The 19556-nt window shown below is 38.7% G+C and overlaps 2 protein-coding genes across 4 annotated transcripts in view; both read right to left on the bottom strand.

Annotated features, from left to right (window-relative positions):
* ACSL4 (acyl-CoA synthetase long chain family member 4) overlaps window positions 1–19556 on the bottom strand; it is a 166885-nt gene that overhangs the window by 104104 nt on the left and 43225 nt on the right. The gene's annotated exons all lie outside the window — the stretch shown is intronic.
* The window catches only part of AMMECR1 (AMMECR nuclear protein 1), a 95025-nt gene continuing 76026 nt past the window's right edge, over window positions 558–19556 (bottom strand). For 2 of the 3 annotated variants that reach the window (XM_058848257.1, XM_058848256.1), the window contains 4 exons: window positions 17152–17266; window positions 8831–8921; window positions 8077–8173; window positions 558–4919 (listed from right to left, as the gene is read on the bottom strand). In XM_058848257.1, coding sequence (XP_058704240.1) covers window positions 4805–4919; window positions 8077–8173; window positions 8831–8921; window positions 17152–17266 — 418 coding nt within the window. In that variant the 3' untranslated portion in view covers window positions 558–4804. Of the gene's footprint in view, window positions 4920–8076; window positions 8174–8830; window positions 8922–17151; window positions 17267–17805; window positions 17822–17917; window positions 19368–19556 lie in introns of those variants that run through there. The other variant, XR_009278596.1, reaches the window with a different exon arrangement.

Raw genomic sequence — 19556 nt, 5'->3', positions numbered from 1 at the left:
GGAGAAAGTGTCTCTCAGCGCACCAAGAATTTGGCTGAGGGACCGAAGTTCTCCAACTCAATTTGGCAGCAGCTGTAGTGTTGCTTTGACAGAGATCCTTCAATACATATTGGCACAATGTTCTGTTGAACAATCTGGCTGTAAAGGGGTACCCGTGCTGTGTTGCTGACACCAGTGTAACTGGTTCTGCAAAGAAGTACTGCTTCAGAAGATTGAGATCACTTCTGCCTCTCACAGGAGGGAGCTCAGGCTTGGACAGAATTCCATGTGTAAAGTTAGACATAAGAAGTACAAAATGGAACTGGAAATTTATGAGTATTTATACTGATAAAAATACTGAGATAAATAACTGATGTAGCTGATATAAATGGTGATTTCACTGGGAGTGTTTAGTGAAAGTTGCATGTACCTGTCCCCAGTTTGTTCCTACAGCAGGCAAAAGTGTAAGACAGGAAAATGTTTCTAACACACCATTAGCCTTTGACCTTCTGCCCAGGTACAAATGCTTCAATAAAAACATTAACCAAGCCACACAAGCAGAGAAACATAAAAAGAAATAGTGATTATTTTTCCTTATTTTATTGGGTAAATGATTTGAAAGGTAATAACAATAGTGTTAAAACTACTACAATATCTTTCCACAGCCATATCTCACAGACCCACAGATAACCTTCTAGCATTTTTCTTTTTCCTCATTTTTCTCTTTTTAAGCCATAGTTATATGAAAATGCCCATTTCCACAGTTTCTTCACACTAATAGCAATTCAATGTGGAAGGAAGAAGGATCTAGTTATAAAGGAAGGGGGTTCAGGTAATCTGTGATATTACTGTAATCAATTGAGTTGCTAAGGAAGGAAGGAAAATACTGAGGCCTTACAAGCTACTCCAGGTAGCTCTAAGCCCACTGTGTCTCACCATGGCATTGAAGGTAACTCAAGATGCTGGTGAACAATTTGAAGTAAGTTTGATTTTTTTTTTTGGTAACTTATAAAACACTAAAATAACTTAGAAACTAGATCCAAATATCTTTAAAAGAAGATATTTTTTATACAAAAACAGTCATAAGTTGTTACAAAAGTTTCAAACAAAAGTTTGTTTTCTCAGTGCGTTTATGTACCAGCGCAATTACTGAGTCCAGAGCAAAGAAAGAGGATTTTCTTTTTTATTTTTTTTTTTTCTTAACAGTAAAAAAAAATGAGGAAAACATATCTTTGTATATAAAGAATCATTGCTGGTCTTAAGAATAAATGTAACCAGAAACTCTTAAATCTGAGAGGCACACTTTGGATTTCTCTCTTTTTTTTTAACTTTTTCTTTTTTTTAACATAAAATGAAAGTCACCAGTTTATTTAAATGGAGGAGATACTCAGACTCCCCAAATAAACTTAATTCAATTAACATCACTAGCAAAAATCAGTTAGAAACTGTACAAAAATAAAAAAGTTAACACATTTAATCCTGCAGGGATTTTGTAAGGACTGGAAGGCAGGCTTTAGGAGCAGCATTTGGGCATGGCTGGAGGCTTCTTTGGTTCGATCTGACACACATAAGAGATGTAACCTACTCCAGACAACAGTTTTAAAAACCCGCACAGTTGAAGACAAGTAAAGGTCCATATATAAACTCCAGGTGTGCCAGGTGTGCCCACCTTGGTTCCAGAGTGGGGCTGAGGTCAGGACCGGAACATCCACCCCTGCCAGAGCAGCATCCGCTGGGATGGCAGAAGGAAGGACACTTGAAGCATCACCAAGTAACAGCTTTGTGTCAAATCTATGGTTTGGTTATCTAACTCAGTTTACAGCACAGAGTTTTTAGGAACATTAGGCAAGAGAATGAAAAAAAAATAACCCAACAATCTCTTCAATGGAATAAGGCAAACTGAGTAGTGCTCATAAAAAAAAAATCAAAAAAAATCAGCATTTCAACTTAAAAAACAGTCAAATAAACTACTTGGTTGTACCTTAATTTCTATAAAGTACCCCAAATGAAAAGCAAATCTGTAGCTAGCCCCAACAGTACAGCTAAAAGCTGCTAAATGTAATTACAAAGGAATGACATTTGTGAGAGCAACTGCTGATCAGCTTTAAGCAAACAGACCTATGCAGTGCCATTGCATGTCACAGGGAGCTGCAGGATTGGTACAAAGAATCCCACAATTACAGAGAAACAATCTGCAGCTGTTCAACAGAGTGTGCTGAGGAGGTAGGTGCCCTAGAAACACTGTAGGTAGACTGATCATTCCAATGTTAAAAAAAAAAAATAAAAAAAATCAAACAATCTGATTGACCACAGACTCTGTAACAGTTTTTTAATTAGTGATACAAAACTCTGGTCCAGAAGGGTCTGGCAGGAGCTCGGTTCAAAAGCACACCTTTACAGTTTGTATAACACCCTTGAACTGTATTTTTAAGCAACAGCTACTAAGAGATAGACAAAAATGCATTGTGCATTATGCTGTATACAAAAAGGAGACAAAACTATCCTTTTTTCCCCCAAGCCATTGTGGGAAGTATTGCTGACCTTGTCCTTAAAATCCTGCAGGATTGTTTATTCATCAGTATATCATTATTACACTGGTAAGAAATTCTGTATAATATCTGCATATATCGAAGATTTTTTAAAAAATCTGATATGATTTTAGATCCGCATGACCAGTCACGTGACCTTCTTGAGGTTGATTAGCACCTTTCAGTACATATATATTTTTATATATAATAGATCTTTTTAAAAAACTTCTAGCAATGAGCTCATGCAGAAGCACGAGCGAGCTGTAACGAGATGACATAAAGATGGGGTTGGATGACTTTTTTTCACAACAGAATGATTCAGTTTGTGCTCAGGTTCCCTATAAGGGCAAGAAAAAAAACCAACACAACTCCATCAGGTAACCACTTGTTCACATTTCCACTTGAAGACTAATTCATCTAAAAGTGTTCCCCAAGTAGAAACAAGACAACATTATCATCCAAAATAGCCTCTGTATAAACATCTATTGATTTTTGCAGTTTCTGGCTGGTATCTCCTGGCTCCTGAAATTTCAGGCCCTCCACTTAAAAATTAAGGCATCGCAACTGAAAATGGTAATATTTGGACATAAATGCTGTGGATGAAGGAATAGCAAAGACCTTCCACAAGAACCTCCATAGAAATTAAGTGGCAGATCTGACTTCGTCTGACTTTGAAACCCTATTGAAACATTTTACAGTTAATCAAATTTTTTTTTAAAACAACTGAATTTTATCTATTTTATTTTTATATATCTATGTATTTACAGACATTCACTATTCAAAGTAACTGGAATTTCTGCTTACTGTGGTTTACTCACGCAGATTAGGAAGGTCTTTTCTGTAACAGGTAGCCTGTGCTGCCACAAGCAGAAGTGGGAATTCTGCAGGCACAGGAGGAAGGAGTGAGCTCCTTCCATTGACTGGCCTTGCAAATAGACCACACATACCTTTCACTAAATCCTATTTTTACAGCAGAAAAAAGTTCCAATCTATCTTCTTTCTTCTCCTATGTGGAGGGGTATCAGAATTATTACACAGTACTAACAGCTCTCAAGCACTATTCCTGCAGTAGATGAAAACATGTAACATTATGGCATACTTGTCCTTGGCTCTCTCCCAACAGTCCTTTTTCTTTTATTAAACAAAAGTTAACTTGATCCAACTATTCATGACTTGATAAAACTCAGTAAGATAAGAGCAGATGAAAGAACAAAACAGGGATTTCTCTTTTCCAAAATAAGTTTGCTAATAATAATAATTAAAAAAAAATAATCTCAATTTAAAGAGAAAGAAGTGTCCAAAACCCTGATGCCAGAGCAGCCTCAACAGGGTTTGCTAGAATGTCTGGAGTACATGTTTTCTATGAATTTTATATATAAGTATACAATTATGTTATAGTCAAAGGCACTAAAATCTAAATCCATTTTCTTCCTAATGACATCTGCTACTCACAGTCTGTTTTTAGGACACAATCCTAATTGGAAGAAGACAATTTAGGACACACACTCCTAATTTGAGTAATCAGAAAGACATCATCTCATTACAAATGCATCTCATGACTACTCCTGACAGGCCTGTGCTGCCCGTGATTCCCAGCACAGGATGGGACACAAAGGGGTCTTGTATTGGATTGTGCCCTATCATTTCGGCCACTTGATTCTGAAAATGCTGCCATGTTAACTTCACTTCTTGCTGTACGTGAGTTACTTGTCTTCATCTCAAAAAAAGCATTCTGTATGTCAGCCTTGGTGTTCCAGCTGTTTGTGCTGGATCTGGAGATCCTGTAGAGAGCTACATGGAATCTTTACTGTGAAGGTGAGATATTGTACACACGTCATTAAGAATGTTATGAAAACACAATTCATTGTCTACTTCAATACCTGCATCTGATATGTTTCATTCCCTATCACACCCATTAATGCAAAAGCCATGAATGCCTTTTGCTAAGATTCCCTAACTGCAATCCTTAACCTCTTCCTTCCATCCACAGCTACAGAAAGCCTTGATTGATATAATTCAATGTTAATGAAGTAGAAATTTAAATTTTCATAAAAAAGGGTATATGCTGCAAAAAAATCTGCAGTGACTCAATAATAAAAAGGTATGGGATCTTTGCAGTAATGCAGTTTTCCCTCCCGTTGCCATGATTAGCTGAACCAACTAAGGAGCCTCAACATGGCAACGGAAACTATCATCATAAAATGGTACAGTAATAGAGATAGCTAGACCAAGAAGGGGCAGGGTCTCCTGGGAAGAGGTCTGCAGAGAGGTCCAGTGACTGGTCATGCGGCTCAGTGTCAGGAATAATGGTTGTATGGTGGAAGGGGGTGCCCAATACCATTCTGGAAGTGATGATGTTGACGATGGGCAAGGTACTCTGTGTAGCTCATCGTCATCTTCTCACTGCGGTACCTGGCAAAGAGCAGAGAGGCCAATTCAGGAACTGTTCCCAGAAGCTGCAAGTAGCACCAGAAATGCTGCACTGCTGGTTTGTTTAGTGGTAAGAGCTCTGTACTTCTGATGCCGGGAATAAGACTTTCAGCTGCACAAGGGAACTACCACAATTGTCAGGGTCATTTTCTGAATCATATGACAAATCACAACATAATTGCATATGAAAAAACACTCTAAGCAAACAGAATTGCTAAAAATGGTTGCCTTATATGTTGGTTGAAGTAGAGGGAATAGATAATGCCCTGTATCTTCAGCCAACTCGCTACAAAACTTAGTAGGAAAAACCATAAATAAGCACTACAGATTTTTGGGCTGTTTTTAAACAATCAGTATCAACTGTCTGCCAAATTCTGCTTCTAAAATTATCCCAGCAACATTAAATGTAGTTACATTCTTAATTAACTAGAGCCACAGAATATCTCCAGTTGGAAGGGACCTGTCAGGAACATCAAGTCAAACTCTACTCCTCATGCAACGACCTAAAAATAAACCATATGGTTAAAAGCATTGTTGCGACAGCCCTTGGTCTCCAACAGGCTTGATGTCATGACTCTGGACAGCTTGTTCTAGTGCCTGACTACCTTCTCAGTAAAGAATATTTTCCTAATGTCCAGTCTGAACTCCCCCTGAGGCAGCTTCATTCCCTTTCCTCATGCTCTACTGCTGGTCACCTGAAAGAGGAGATAAGCAGCTCTGTTCTACTGCCCCCCCCGGGAACCTGTAGACCCCAATAAGGTCTTTCTCAGCCCTCTCCAAACTGAATGAAACATGTGACATCAGCTACTCCTCCTGAGTCTTGCCCCTGAGGCCTTTCACCATTTATGGTCACTTTTCTCTCATCACACTCTATAATTTGATGTCCTCCTTATAGAGAGACACCAAACTAATTTTACCAGGCACTGAAGTGAGACTGGCAGGCCTGTAATACAAAGATCTTCCTTCTTTCAAATAGAACAACATTTGCCAGCTTCCACTTGACCTGGGACCTCTCCTGACTCCCAACTCAGTTGAAAAATAATGAAAAATAGTCCCACAAGAACATCGCCCAGCTCTGTGTAACTAAAAGCAGAATCCAAGTCCTGACAACAAATATCCTGACAACATCTGCATCAGCATTGTCTGACAATGAGGAACACAAGGTACCAGTGGCTACTGGGCCTTGCTGAGAAAGCAGCAGCTCTTGTCGAATCCGTAGGAACAGTACATGGCACCCAGTGAGTGGAATTCCCACTCCAATGGAAACAATGAGGGTCTCTGCAGGTAACATTTGGCTGTGCACAATCAGGGGCAGCTGCACAGCCCCCACACAGCTCTGCAGATGGCAGAGAATCCTCAGCTGCTGACCCTCTGCATTCCAGACCCATCTGACTGCTACCTACCCTCAGTGTCACAACTTTTTAGCTCTCTCTTTCAAAACATGGCCAGAACTGCTGGGTGTGAACCTGAAGGGAGTGACAGACTCATGATCAGCTCAAAGCTTTCGTTACACACAGGATGTTCATTTTAATTCAGAAGACTTGAAAAAGAAGTTTAAAGCCCTTATTCACTCCTTCAATAGATATTTGCATGTATGACAAGAAATTATTAAAATGAGGTTCTAAACCAGGTTGTCTAGTGCTGGAAAACAGTACTTTAATAATACTGTCTGTCAGCAGAACCTGAGATTTCAGGCAAGTAAAACAGGCAGTCAAAAAACCCCTTTTTCTGAACATTAAAAAAATTATGGTTCACTTATGTCACTTATCAGGCAATTGATTTTAGTAGCAGTTTTATTATTGTGAGTTTAATTACACTAAATATAAAGCTTTTTGTGGGGTTTTGGGGGGGAGTGAGGGTGAACTTTAGGTTTTTTTGTTTTGTTTTGTGCTCCATGTCATGGCTCCAAGCAAAATCATGTAGCAGGACGAAAATGTGTGCTATATGTAATTTTTGTTTAATGGAAAAATACAATCCTTACTTACTGAGGTGTACAGAAATTATCTACAGCATTATTACTCTTGCCCTCAGCTATCTCCAGATTCTGTTTTTGAATATTGTTTTTGAAAATAATATAACAAGGTGTACAGCTGAAACAAATTAAAGGGAGACTGGGGTCTTGGACTTGGAAATTTAGCTGGCTTCTGTAAATCCTTCCTCCCTAATTTAACCTTCAGAATAAAATGTTTCCTTTACTCAGAGCTATTCCACAGTAGTTAGGTTCCTTTAAGAATGCAGAATTTGAAACGCTAATTAAGACCCAAAGTCTTTTTCTCTTTGAAGAAGACAAATGGTCAAAACTTCCTTATAACCTAAGATTTTTAAAAATCCTATTTCTCCATGCATGACTAACTGGAGTTCAGCAGTCATTTTACACTGCAGGCTTATACGAATAAATAACTTTAAAGCCATTTCTACAGACATTCATACAGACTCCTCTACCCTTCACCACCTAACAACAATATTATGGGCAGAGTATCTGCTGCTAATTCTGAAATGCTTTGGCTGCCACACACTAAGGAGCCCTCAAGAACACGTTTTATTAAATTAGCAAAATCAAACTAAACTAGTATGAAATATTAAATTCTTGTCTCCACTCCTGGGAATACCCTGACATAGTTTCACTAGTACACTGGCTGTCAAAGCACTGCATGGCTTGCGTGTCTCACACCTTAAGATTAGGGAAACCTGTACTCCACAGGGCATAATCTAAAGGTTTCTCTGAGGACCCAGCAGATTACGGATCTGAGGGGCCTCCATGACAATATACCAGCAGCCCTACCACACACCATCTGCCCAAATAAATCTAACATGAGTAAGTAATCCCTGTTAACCACAGTCCTGAACAACCACTACAGACAAAAAACCTTCTGTGAAAAGCCAGAGCTGAAACACTGCTGCAAACATGCAGAGTTATCAACCCAAATATGCAGTACCCTGACATATCATGGCCTGGTATTGAACAGCCACCTCTTACTCCTTAGTGCCCTGTGCAAGGCTTCTCCTAGGTCTGTACTGCTCTTGTGGAAACAAAGCAATCATTTGAGAGAGTTCACCATTACCATCTGCAGGAGCACTTACCAGGAAGGAGCACCTCCCAGCATTACAACAGGGCTATGCGCAGTATCCCAGCACATACCTGGTTAGCTTTATTGTTTTCCTGAATTCATTAGTAATTGGAGCTTTGTAGCCTCCTTTCCTCAGCAAGGAATCTATGGTTTGAATGTGGTCCCAACCTGTTGAAATTTACAGCAGCATGAATTAGTGAGAAATTAAGCAATAGGAACAGATGTAGCAAAAGCACAGTACAGTGTGTGGTGCTGCTGAGAGCGCAATGGCTCTGCTGGCATTTGGGATAAATAAAAACGTTACTCCCTACTTCCAAACAGCTGAAGGAAATACCACAAGAAATTTAGGATTTCTTTACACACACAGCTCACTCTATAAACAACATATATTTTTCATCTCATAGCTGAATTATATTAAAAATGAACCAACTCCATCCTAATTGTTCAGCCATCCCAATGCTTAACAGAGTTTCTGCATCTCCCTCATATCCCAGCCTAGCAGCCACACAAAAACTGGAAGGTTTTAACTACCGTGAGACTGGCTGACAGCACTGTACCACCCCTACACATTTTATTTTCCTATAGCTACACTGCATTTATGACTGGCTTAACAAACAGCTACAGTTTACTGAATCCCCATAGAAGACTGACACAGGCATGTAATTGGCATTTTATATAAGAGTCTTCTTACAATTAAATATTGCTCCATCATCTGACATCAGTGCAAAGTCAAATATTGCATTTTAGCTTTATATATGTTATATATATGTTATATATATGTTTAAATTCTTCACCAGATCATATGAAATAAAGTGCAACAACAACCTTGCTCCTTTGCAACCTCTGGTAAGTAGGTGGCCGTGCGCTTTGATCCTTTCTCGTTGATGAATTCTATTCTAATGCCATGTACACCCACCTGCAAGAGATTGGCAGCTTCATTAGTACCAGAGAAAAGATACAACAGCTTTTTGACATGGTAAAGCCTAAAATGTGAACTGTTTGTTCAGTGGTTAACAGCATTTCACACAGTCTCAGAAGGTGGCACTGCAGTGGGTGTCATTTTTTTGAGAGGTGTTCACCTACAGCCACATAAGCTCAGCAGCAGCACAGGTGCGCAGGATGTTCCTCTGCACCCCACCATGCAGCTTTATTCCTGGGCTGGAAGAAATCCAGCTGAGGAGCTGAAGTTGTTCTGTCTCCTCTGTTACCATTGTTGTTGCTAATAAAATCACCTGGTCACCAGCTATAATCTGAGGTAAAATAGCTGTGCCCAATCTAAAAGAGGCTTCAATTGAGAGCATTAATTTTGTTCAAAGCAGCAACTGAATGATCAAAGATTCATCACACTACAGACTTGAGTCTGGAGCCTTCAAAATTTCTGCTCACATATGAGGAGGAAATGAAAATATTACGAAGTACTCAGCCTCAAACTCCTATTTCTATGCTACTAAGAACTGTAACGTGACAAAATGGCAGCATGGAAACCAAAATTACTAATACCAAGGAGCTGGGTGCAGATAAAAATCCAAATGACAAAAATATTGCAAAAAAACAAACAAAGAGGCCTTTCCAGGGCATTGTTTAAGTCCCTGTTTTCAGGTTACAGTCATTCTGTGGAGAGTACCTGCACTGGGATCAGGCCATAAAAGATACTCCATTGCCAGAAGATTTTCAGTTGCTTTTGAATTCTGTGCACAAACACAAAGATTTATTAGATGGACATATTTATGCCCACATAACCAAGATGTTATTTCCATTTGAATCCAAACGTCCCAACACTGCACAATGAAGATGAAGAGTTAATGTTTTAAAAGGGTATCATGTTGTTTGGTATGGCACATGGTTGTGGACAGAAATTTAATCAAAAAATGCTGTAACAGTTTCTCGAGTGACAATTTACTTATTTTACCATAACTGCAGGGCAGTAAAAAAAAAAAAAAAGGAATACTTACAAAGCTCTAGTACTTCTTTAATTAACATATTTGCTTATATTAAGAGTTTAATTTTTAAACTTTTCATTCTTATTATATATGATATAAGCAGTGGAAATGGGAGGAACAGTCTTTTGTGGCTGGCCATGACCACAACCATTTTTCCCTATGAATCTGATATTGTTCATAAATGGGAAAAATGTAACTTTGTGACTAAGAAATTTCTTTCACTGAAACTTTTAGCATGTTATTTCATTACCAAACACTCCTAAACCCCAACTTTCATTACATGGATATATATAATCACTACAGGATCAAATCTGTATACTCAGAATATATAATTATGAGCCCAAAGGCCTGAATGTAAAATGAAATTATGTTAGAAGCTGAAAAAAAACTACAGAGTATATGTCAAAACCAGTAACTTTCTGTAGCTGGTGATTTTGTAACTGTGCATATTCAGTACAAAGATTAAATATTTCCAGGGTTTGCATACCTTTAAATCCTGCAGAATATAAGACTCTAAATGCTACACAAGTGTTTTGCATAATAGTGCCCATGTAATATTCATGAGCCACTAACCAGGAGCACTAGTGATGTATAAAGTATGATGCAACAGTGAAGTTGCATCACTGCCCTGGATCTTCCCCATTAACCATTATAATGGACTTTTAGGCCCATGCCTGTAGAAAAAAGGGATGTACAGCAGAGGAAAATTTCGTAACATCGTGTGGAGCATGAATTCCAACAGCGTAGCTGAGCAGCATAAACAGCTTTTCATTGTTAAACTTCAGCTACTAGACTTGAGTTAAATAAATGGAAGCCACACACAAGCAAAGTAAAAATGATCCATACCAAGACTGGCATGGGCACAGTGTGGAATTTATTTTAACTTCCTCAAGAGACTGGTGTTCAACTGATGCAAACTTCTGTGAGATTTCCCAAAATAGCACTCTCCAAGATGGGAGGTATGGACTGGGTATGTGGAAGGCATTAAGTGCCCTGCTATCAGGAGCAGTACACACCTTCCTACACAGCCTCAGGGTTCTGCTTCTCAGACTAAAAATACTGATACACTACAGGCAGCATTCTGTAAAACAACATTTGTCTGTGAAGCTTAGAAAAACAAACCAATCTTGTGCAGATGGAGCTGGAGTTCTGTCTCACTTATTACCATTTATTAAGGAAATGACTGCCTACAGGTATCCTCTGGAGCTGAAAAGGGACCACAAAACTGCTGCTTCAGCATCCCATGTGGATAGGAATATATTTAAATTGTTGCTATTGGGAGAAGAAAGCAAGATAAGGAGAGAGACTTAGGCAAAAAATCTCTATCAATAGAAATATTTCTAATGGGTTTTAGAGAATGAAATACTGTGTCCTATATAAGCAGTACTTGGAAACTTTCTGATCAGTTGTGTAAGTGGTCAGAGGCTACATAAAATTAGGTTCCATGACAATATTAATTAAATTAACAGACCTTTCATTACATCTAAGGATTGCATTAAGATACATTATTTTACTTCAGAAATAACCTTTACAAAACTTCAGACTTTGTTGTGTATTTGAACATTTTAATATTAATTTATACATATTATTTTTTAATGAATTCTTTATTCCCATACACCTTGGAATGAGAGAAAATATGTACATGCCACACTTATTGTTTTGTCAAGTGCCTATGGCACTTACCAGATAACTGCCCAGAATACCTCTCTCTATATATATCTAAGAAAAAATGGTTCCAAAGGCCCCTCTGACACCAAAACTGAAGCAGCTCTCCTGATGGGCTGTTCTGCCCCCAGGCTCCGAACACAGTTCATCAATTTGTTCCTCCTGGACTGACTCTCCAACCATACTGAGAGGAAGAAATAACATTATTCTCATTAGACCATCCACAAGGAATTTGGATAAGCACCTTAACATCAGGCCTTGTTGACACTCAAGTTTCTGTGAACTCCACTGTGGAGGAAATTATCGTCCAATAATGGTTCTGTTCAGTTACATCTACTGCACTGAAATCTGTGGCAATTTTCATGCAATCACCACCAATTAGCTTAAGATTAATTAACTGTAAAATAGTTGTTCAGAAATACATTAAAGGAGGTAACAAAGAGACTGTTACAGAGAATCCACGTGGAATTCTCCAGAGCCAGAGCAGTGCAACATCCCCTTGGTGTCAGGAACAAGCATCTGTCTGTTCCTTACGCCCACTCACTTTCTGTGTTCTCCTGCATCCCAGACCTTCTGCACAGCCTTTGCTCACATGCCAGCAGCACTGTGACACCCTGCTCTGGGTTAGGGACAGCCCTTGTACTAACTTAGGGTTTGTCAGCTCAATCTCTGCAGCAACCTAGAAACTTTTTCCAACAAAGATGCTGGCCTAGAACTTGCACAGTATTTCTTATGATAACACAGAACAGTAACTTTCCCCTTTATTTACCTAATACTATGGAAACAGCTGTACACAAATGTTTTTGGAAACTGAAACCTTCAGATTAAATGACTACTGTTATCTTCTTGAAGCTGATCCCATTTAGTATTAGCTGAATTCTACAGCTTTTCAGCCCCACATTTGCAGCAAATACGCTGGCTTCTTTCTGACCATCTTTAATAGCATCTTAATACTACATTCTGATTTAACAACAGAGGTAGAAGACTCCTCAGGAGGTTTGTTGTCTACTTCATGTTAAGCATAATCATTAACTTACATACATGGAATCGCTGAATATTGTCCAAAGAGAATAACATTGAGATCCAGACATTCTTCTCAGTTCTTCAGAACAGAATCTGAGAGCCACTGGTGTCACTGCACTTGCAGGCAGGAAAGAACTTCCACAACTCTTGAATATACCCACTTTGTCAACAATGAAAATCCACCTTTCAGTCAACACTATTGACTACAACTATTTAAGCTACTATTTAAACTGGTGCACACAGACTAAAGGCCTTTTGTATCAAGACAGCATGTACAAATCTGCAGATTTTACTTTACTGAAGAACAGCAACTTTGGGAAAAAGACCTCTTTCAAGGTGTTTTAAGGAAGAGCTAATGCTCAAGTCTAGCCAAAAAGTTCTCTGCTATAATTACATACAATTGCAATGCTTTAGATCTTCCTGTTTATGAAACTTTCCAGTTTAAAGCCTAAGGCCCTGGCCAAGCCTTGACTTTACCTGGACAGAATGTGTGCCAACAGATTCAGATGTTTTTTGCACCAAATCAGTATTTGAGCCACTTTTTGACTTAGCAATTTGATCCAATTAATATGACAGCTGGATCAATTTTGATGTGGGTTTGGAGAATCATTTCTGGAGGTGGTTATCCAATCCTTCATTGATTTTGTTGTTTGTTTGCAAACTATGGGATGCTAGTGCAGTGTTTTAGTAGTTAATAGTAATTTTATATCATGCGTGTTGTTAATAATGGTTATTATTTGATTGATTTTTAACTGCTCTAAGTTTTTGCTTATTCATTGTGTATATGATTTTGTGTTGATATTGATATGCATGACAGAAGTACATCTCATTTTTTATTAAAAAAAAAAAAAAAACAAAAACGGGGGGAATTGATGCCCTAAAAGCATTTGTTTAGTGTAATATGTGCATTAGAAATTTGGACCACAATGATGAAATATTTGCATCAAAGATTTAGAAAGATCATATAAGCTGAATTTACAATTAAGTGTACCACAGCTAAGTCAAAATAATTTATTAATTTCAAGGAGAGAAGTGCCTATGTTTTGTTGACATGTTCAGAAAGGTCACCTGTTCATCTGACCAGACTGTCTGCCTCTGAAAACATGAGATCCAGTGAACAGAGAAGTCACCATACAACCTTAGAACTCCAGACAAGATCAGAAGTGGAGCTGCCAGGACACAGTTGTGTCTGAAAACTACACAGCCAGTTTGCCAACAGAAATGTTATGTTGTTATTATGATGTTGTGTCTCTACCAATTTTTTTTCAGTTATTTTCTGTTTTAAGATTCAGAAAGATGCGAAGAACAACCCGGACATCAATGCCCTCAGTCAGTCACTGATTGGCTGCCAGCTGACATCACAGGAGCAGCAGACATTCCAAGACTGAATCACGTTAAATCATAGTCTGTGAGAAGAATTTTGTAGAAGATCTACAGGAGTATAGCAACTCCATTTGACTGTATTTTTGTTATTGTAACTGTATTTTTACCCTTTAAGCAAATTGCTTTCACGCTTAGATTGCATAAATACCAGAGCACCAGTGTGTTAACAGTAGTTATAGTTTAAGAAAAAAGTTTAGCTTGTGTGATAATTGTTATTTGTAGGTTATTGATAATTTTAGAGAAGATATTAGTATAAAGTATAAGTATTCCCCCTTCAAGAGTTAGAGTGAGCATATTTGAAAGTTCATTTAACTTTAAACCTTAAAGGAATTCATTCAACAAATTACGAAAGCCTGATCAGATGTGATTCTGAAAGTATGGTGTCATTTGTGTGTAACAAACTGCTTATATTAATTGTGCTGTGTACAGTCCTGACCAACTGTCTGCTAACATCCAAAAGTGACAGAACATAGGGGTTACTCTAGCACACTTGACAGGCCAAAAATCAATGTGTCTAAGCCTAGCCACACCTGGAGATCCTTTTCACACCTGTCTCATAGGAGTCCCTGAATGGGATCCTCAAGCATTTAAAGGTTTAGTTAGCAATGAAACTCAACTGAATCAATTGACAATGTTACAAGAGTGCAATTGCACCCTTGGCTTCACATCAAGACAACTTGAAGCCTGCTGGCAAGCAAAAATCATTGAAGTACTTAATGTTACCATAGGGCCCCCAGAAGAATTGGACTTGTTAGGTTCCACCAATACCTCAGGTGGATGGATAATGTTTGAGCCCCCAACAAAAAGCCACTCCAACAAAGTGATGCAACACTGGGCTACAGTTAACCCTACAGTTGATCTTATCACGAACACCGAAAGTAAAGCCTTTTATTCACAGTGTGAACTCACAGGACAATCACCAAGGCGATTACCTAGTGCAATATTCTTAATGTGTGGAGATAGGCATGGAATGGAATCCATGCTAGCCCACATGGAGGACCCTGTTACCTTGGAAAACTTACTTTGTTCCATCCAAACTTACACCAATTACTGAATATAGCTGATAAAATAAAAAATATCAAACAGTCAAAGCAAAGCCTGAATGAATTACAATGTGATGATGTTAGAGACCCAGACTTCTGTAGTCGTGGTATAATATGGCTAGCCTCCTTTTTACTCCAGGAGCAGCTGCTGCTAAAGGCTTGTCAACTCTAAAAAAGCTAGCTTGTTGGACCAGGAAAGAACTGAACTTAACATCAAGAATGTTAAGTGAACTTTCAGCTGATATGAGTGGTGTACGCCATGCCGTATTGCAAAATCAAGCTGCAATTGACTTCTTGCTCTTAGCACATGGACATAGTTGTGAAGAGTTTGAAGGTATGCGCTGTTTGAACCTTACTGATCATTCAGTTTCAATCCACAAACAACTAAAGCAGCTACAGAGTGGGTTACATGCCCTGAAAGAAGATAGTGACCCCACTGGAAGTTGGTTAGCCAATTGGGGCATTACTGGATGGTTGAAGTCTCTTGTGCTGGAAGGGGGATGAATTTTACTTATGGCATTAATAGAGATAGTTGTTTTAAGCTGTATGTTATCTTGTATCTGTAGAAGTGTAAAACGAATCCCGTCTAAAGCCTGGCTTGTGCAAAAAGAGAAAGGGGGAATTACAGCAGAACATTTTGACAGAATAAAAGCATGATATTTTAGTAAAAGCCCGTCTGCACAAGCCAGACTTTGGTATAAGTGACAATATTAAAGGCAGTGTCCTTGAAACTCTCCGGAAGCAGCGAGAATAAAGAAAAACAATAGCCTTGTGTACTGAGGAAAGAATGTCAACAATATGTATTAACCAACAGTAACTTGCTAAGCCTGCGGACCCTGTCGGACCCTATAAAAGTGTGCTAAAGATAGAAATAAACAACATTCGCCATACTTCTGTGAAGACTCGGTGCACAGTCTGAGCGGTTACTCAATACATCTCAATTCAGAATTACATATCAGAAGGTAAGAAGTGCTTGTTACTATGAGGTGAACAGGAAACACGTCTTTGTCAATTTTCAACTACTGTAAAATTCGTAATAATGAGGTTACTGCTCATACCCTCCTTTGGAGACAATGCGGCCTCTTATGATTCTAACAAGTGCAGTTTCTAATAATATACATTTTTTATGTCTATATACAACAGAAAGGCTCTTTTTCTCCAAAGAATTTATAAACATTTAGTCAGGCTAAATTATTATTAAAGGGAAATACTGTAGTTTTTGTGGTGTCTCTGGCATTATGTCTGCTATTCTATGAAAATTTCAAAATTTTTCTTTTGTCCACTCAGAAGTAGATTCAAAGAGGAATGCAACATGATGACTAAGATGCGTTCATCTTAAGTCAAGTACTTTGTTTTTTTCAAGCACCTAATGACAAATAATTTGGGAAAAAGAACATTACAGACTAACATGTCTATCAGTATACACTGTCATACACACATCAGCATTTGCTTCTTAATCTCTTTTATGCTGCTGTTCAAGAGGATGCATGCAGGTTTCCTAGAACCAGGCAATTAGAATAGATTCAGCCCCATGTATAAACAGTGTGAGAACAATAATTTACATGGCCTCACTGTATGAAGGCTTTGTGAGGTATATGCAGGACACTCTGAAAGTAAACAAAGTTTGGGGGAAGATGAATGTCTCTACTAAGCTAAATGAAGCAGCTTGTTACGGGATTGCAATTTTTTGCAGTGCTTGTTTCCAGAAGCATATATCAGACTCTTAACTTCCATAATGGAACACCTCTTTCCAGAGTCAATGGATTGATCTACCAGGTAGATGCTGCAAACAAGGCCTCAGGACACCCTTGCTCAGACAACACCTTCCTTGATGGAATCCTAGACATAAAGACAACTGTGTAGACAACTCCGAGTGCCTTTGTGGGCAAAACCACAACTTTATTCCATTTGCATGGCTCAGACTCTTGAGCTAATGACAGTTTTATCAAAAAAATGTCATTTGAATCTATGCCCATAACCATCTGTACAGAGTTCAAAACAGTGACAGCTACACTAATATATGCAGATAATTTAAACAGTGTGACTTCAGCTATAGATGTTCATTTTCATAAAAGATATCTGACATTCTTACCTCCCAATCCATGTAGTCACACACATCTTCAAAGTTAGTGAGTAGAGACACTGAGCAGAAAAGCCGTGGCAACTCATCCCTCGTCATTGGGGGGAAACGACTATCTTTAAGGGCACTGTTGGAGACAAAACAGAATTTCAATGGATTTTTTTTTTTTTTTTAAATATCAAGGACCTAATCTGAAGAGTATTAAGGACAGAAAAGAAATCCTGATGAAATGATGACCAGTTTGATAATCCAATCACCAATGTAACACTGATCAACATTCCCAGTTTTTATGTTAGACATTTGTTTTGGTTCTTGGCTGGCCAATCAGATACGTTCTGAGGGTCATTCTGTCCTGAGCTGGTTTTGCTATTGTGACAATCTTAATTCAACACCAGTAGAAAGCTTTTGAAAAAAACTTACAAAAGCAATAGTTCCACTTGCAACTTGTAACCTCTTTCAAAAAGGATTAAACTTCTCAACACAAAGTGGAGTGTGAAGTTCTATAACTTGCAGTGATCAAACAATATAGTAATCAAATTGTAGAACTTAATTATTTAGTGAAAAAAAAATACAAACAAGCAAAATATTCTCTAAAAAAGACTAATATTCATGCTTACTAGCAAAGGTGAATATAAAAAGGTGAAAACATCCAAGGGCTTTACAGACCTGTAAACCTACAGGACTTGGAGATTCTGCAAAGCAGATGTCATGATTAGTAACAGGGAAGCTTGCAAACAGCTAATCCATGGGTGATGTACTATTCTACAGACAAACGCACCTAGTGGGCTAAAATCCACACCAAGGGAAGCTGCCTGAGCACAGGCCAGCATGCCTGGAAACACACAGCAAGCAGTGCCATGAATAAGAACATCTGTAAAAAAACTACTTGCTTAAGTTTGGTTAAGAGCCAGTTCAATTGGCAAAGGGAGGGTTAAAGTGAAGATGGTGTCCTAATCTTTTATTCTCTTAAGCTTTAATGTGAATACAAACATGCTTATCCCCAACAACAACAGCAATCTGCTAACTGAGTTTTTGGATAAGTAAAGAGAATTTAAGAGACCTCCTGAAATACTACCAAGCTCTTCACATGCCTCGTTGTTTCATCTAACAGTTAGACTGTTCTTAATTGTTTTACCTGGCCTAGAGCCAGTGGCTGCCCACTGCTAATCACAGCCACGGTATGATCACAGCCACAATATAATTACAGCCATGGTATTAGAATAAGGGCTGCAGGCTCTGCACCAGAATTGTTTTGTATAAATAGTAACAGAACTTCATTAAAGCAGACCACAGGACACATGAGAAAAAAAACCCATGTAAAGTTTAACTAAAGGAAAACATCATATGTATAACCAGAAATAGTTTCCCATCAAGAACTCATACCATACATTGAAGAGTTAAAGTAGAACCTACATTTTTCTGGAGTTGGGGGGAAGGCAAAGTTTTTGTTGCAGATATTACAGAACACAACATAGTATTGAAATTCAGACTCCAAAGACCTTTTCTACACAGATCTGTGAAGAACTAGGAACACTAAAGAGATTTAAAGCATAAGGCCTATGATATCTAGCTAATGACTTCCGCTGAAGATGTATCATAACTGGGTAATGCTGATGTGATTTTCCAGGCTAGCTTTGAAACTGCTGGAACCAGGCAGTTACCATCCTCTGCTCTCTGGTGTTCAGAGCAACATCAGAGAAAACTCCTATAGCCACAAGCATACCAAAACCATCCCAAAATACCAATAACCTAATTCAACTTTCAAATACACCAACATGGTGGGGAAAATCGTGATATTTCTGCCCAGGGAGGTGAAGATTTAGTTTCAGATAAGCATTGTTGAAGTGAGAGGGGTGGCTTTAAAGCCTAGGAAGAATAAATTCCATCCCTCTGCCTTGGGGGATGTGCCCTGTGAGCCCAGTAGGAGCTGCCCCACGCCTGGACCCCTTGTGGGGGTGGCAGCCCAGGGTGTTCTGATTGGTTCTGTGCCCCTGGGGTTTCTCCCTTGCTATGTCCTTATTAGTCCCCAACCTTAAACTCCACCCTGGTCCTTCCCGATAAAACCCCCACCCTGCCTCTGCTCTGGGCTCTTTGCCTCTGGATTTAAGCTGAGTTTGCTCCTGTGTTGAATAAATGGTTTCCTGAGCTTAACCAAGCAGAAGCCCATCTCATTGAGTCCCATGTCAGCCACCAGTAACTGCAGCCTCCCTGGACATGATCCTGTGGCCCTGGAATGCAACAGAAAATTAGTAAATATACATATGTCAAGGGAGGACAATCAGAACACAAGGACAGCTCAGACCAAAAGTCCATCTAGTTTTAAGTCTACCTAGTAATAAGTCATTACCAACAGCAGATGGAAAAATGAATGAATACAAGAATATGGTCACAGTAAATGTCCTGGGGTACCTTCCTAG

Source organism: Poecile atricapillus, chromosome 12 (genome assembly GCF_030490865.1).
Source record: "Poecile atricapillus isolate bPoeAtr1 chromosome 12, bPoeAtr1.hap1, whole genome shotgun sequence".
Taxonomy (NCBI): domain Eukaryota; kingdom Metazoa; phylum Chordata; class Aves; order Passeriformes; family Paridae; genus Poecile; species Poecile atricapillus.
The sequence above is the reverse complement of the archived record's forward strand: the minus strand, read 5'-3'. Positions and strand labels throughout refer to the sequence as shown.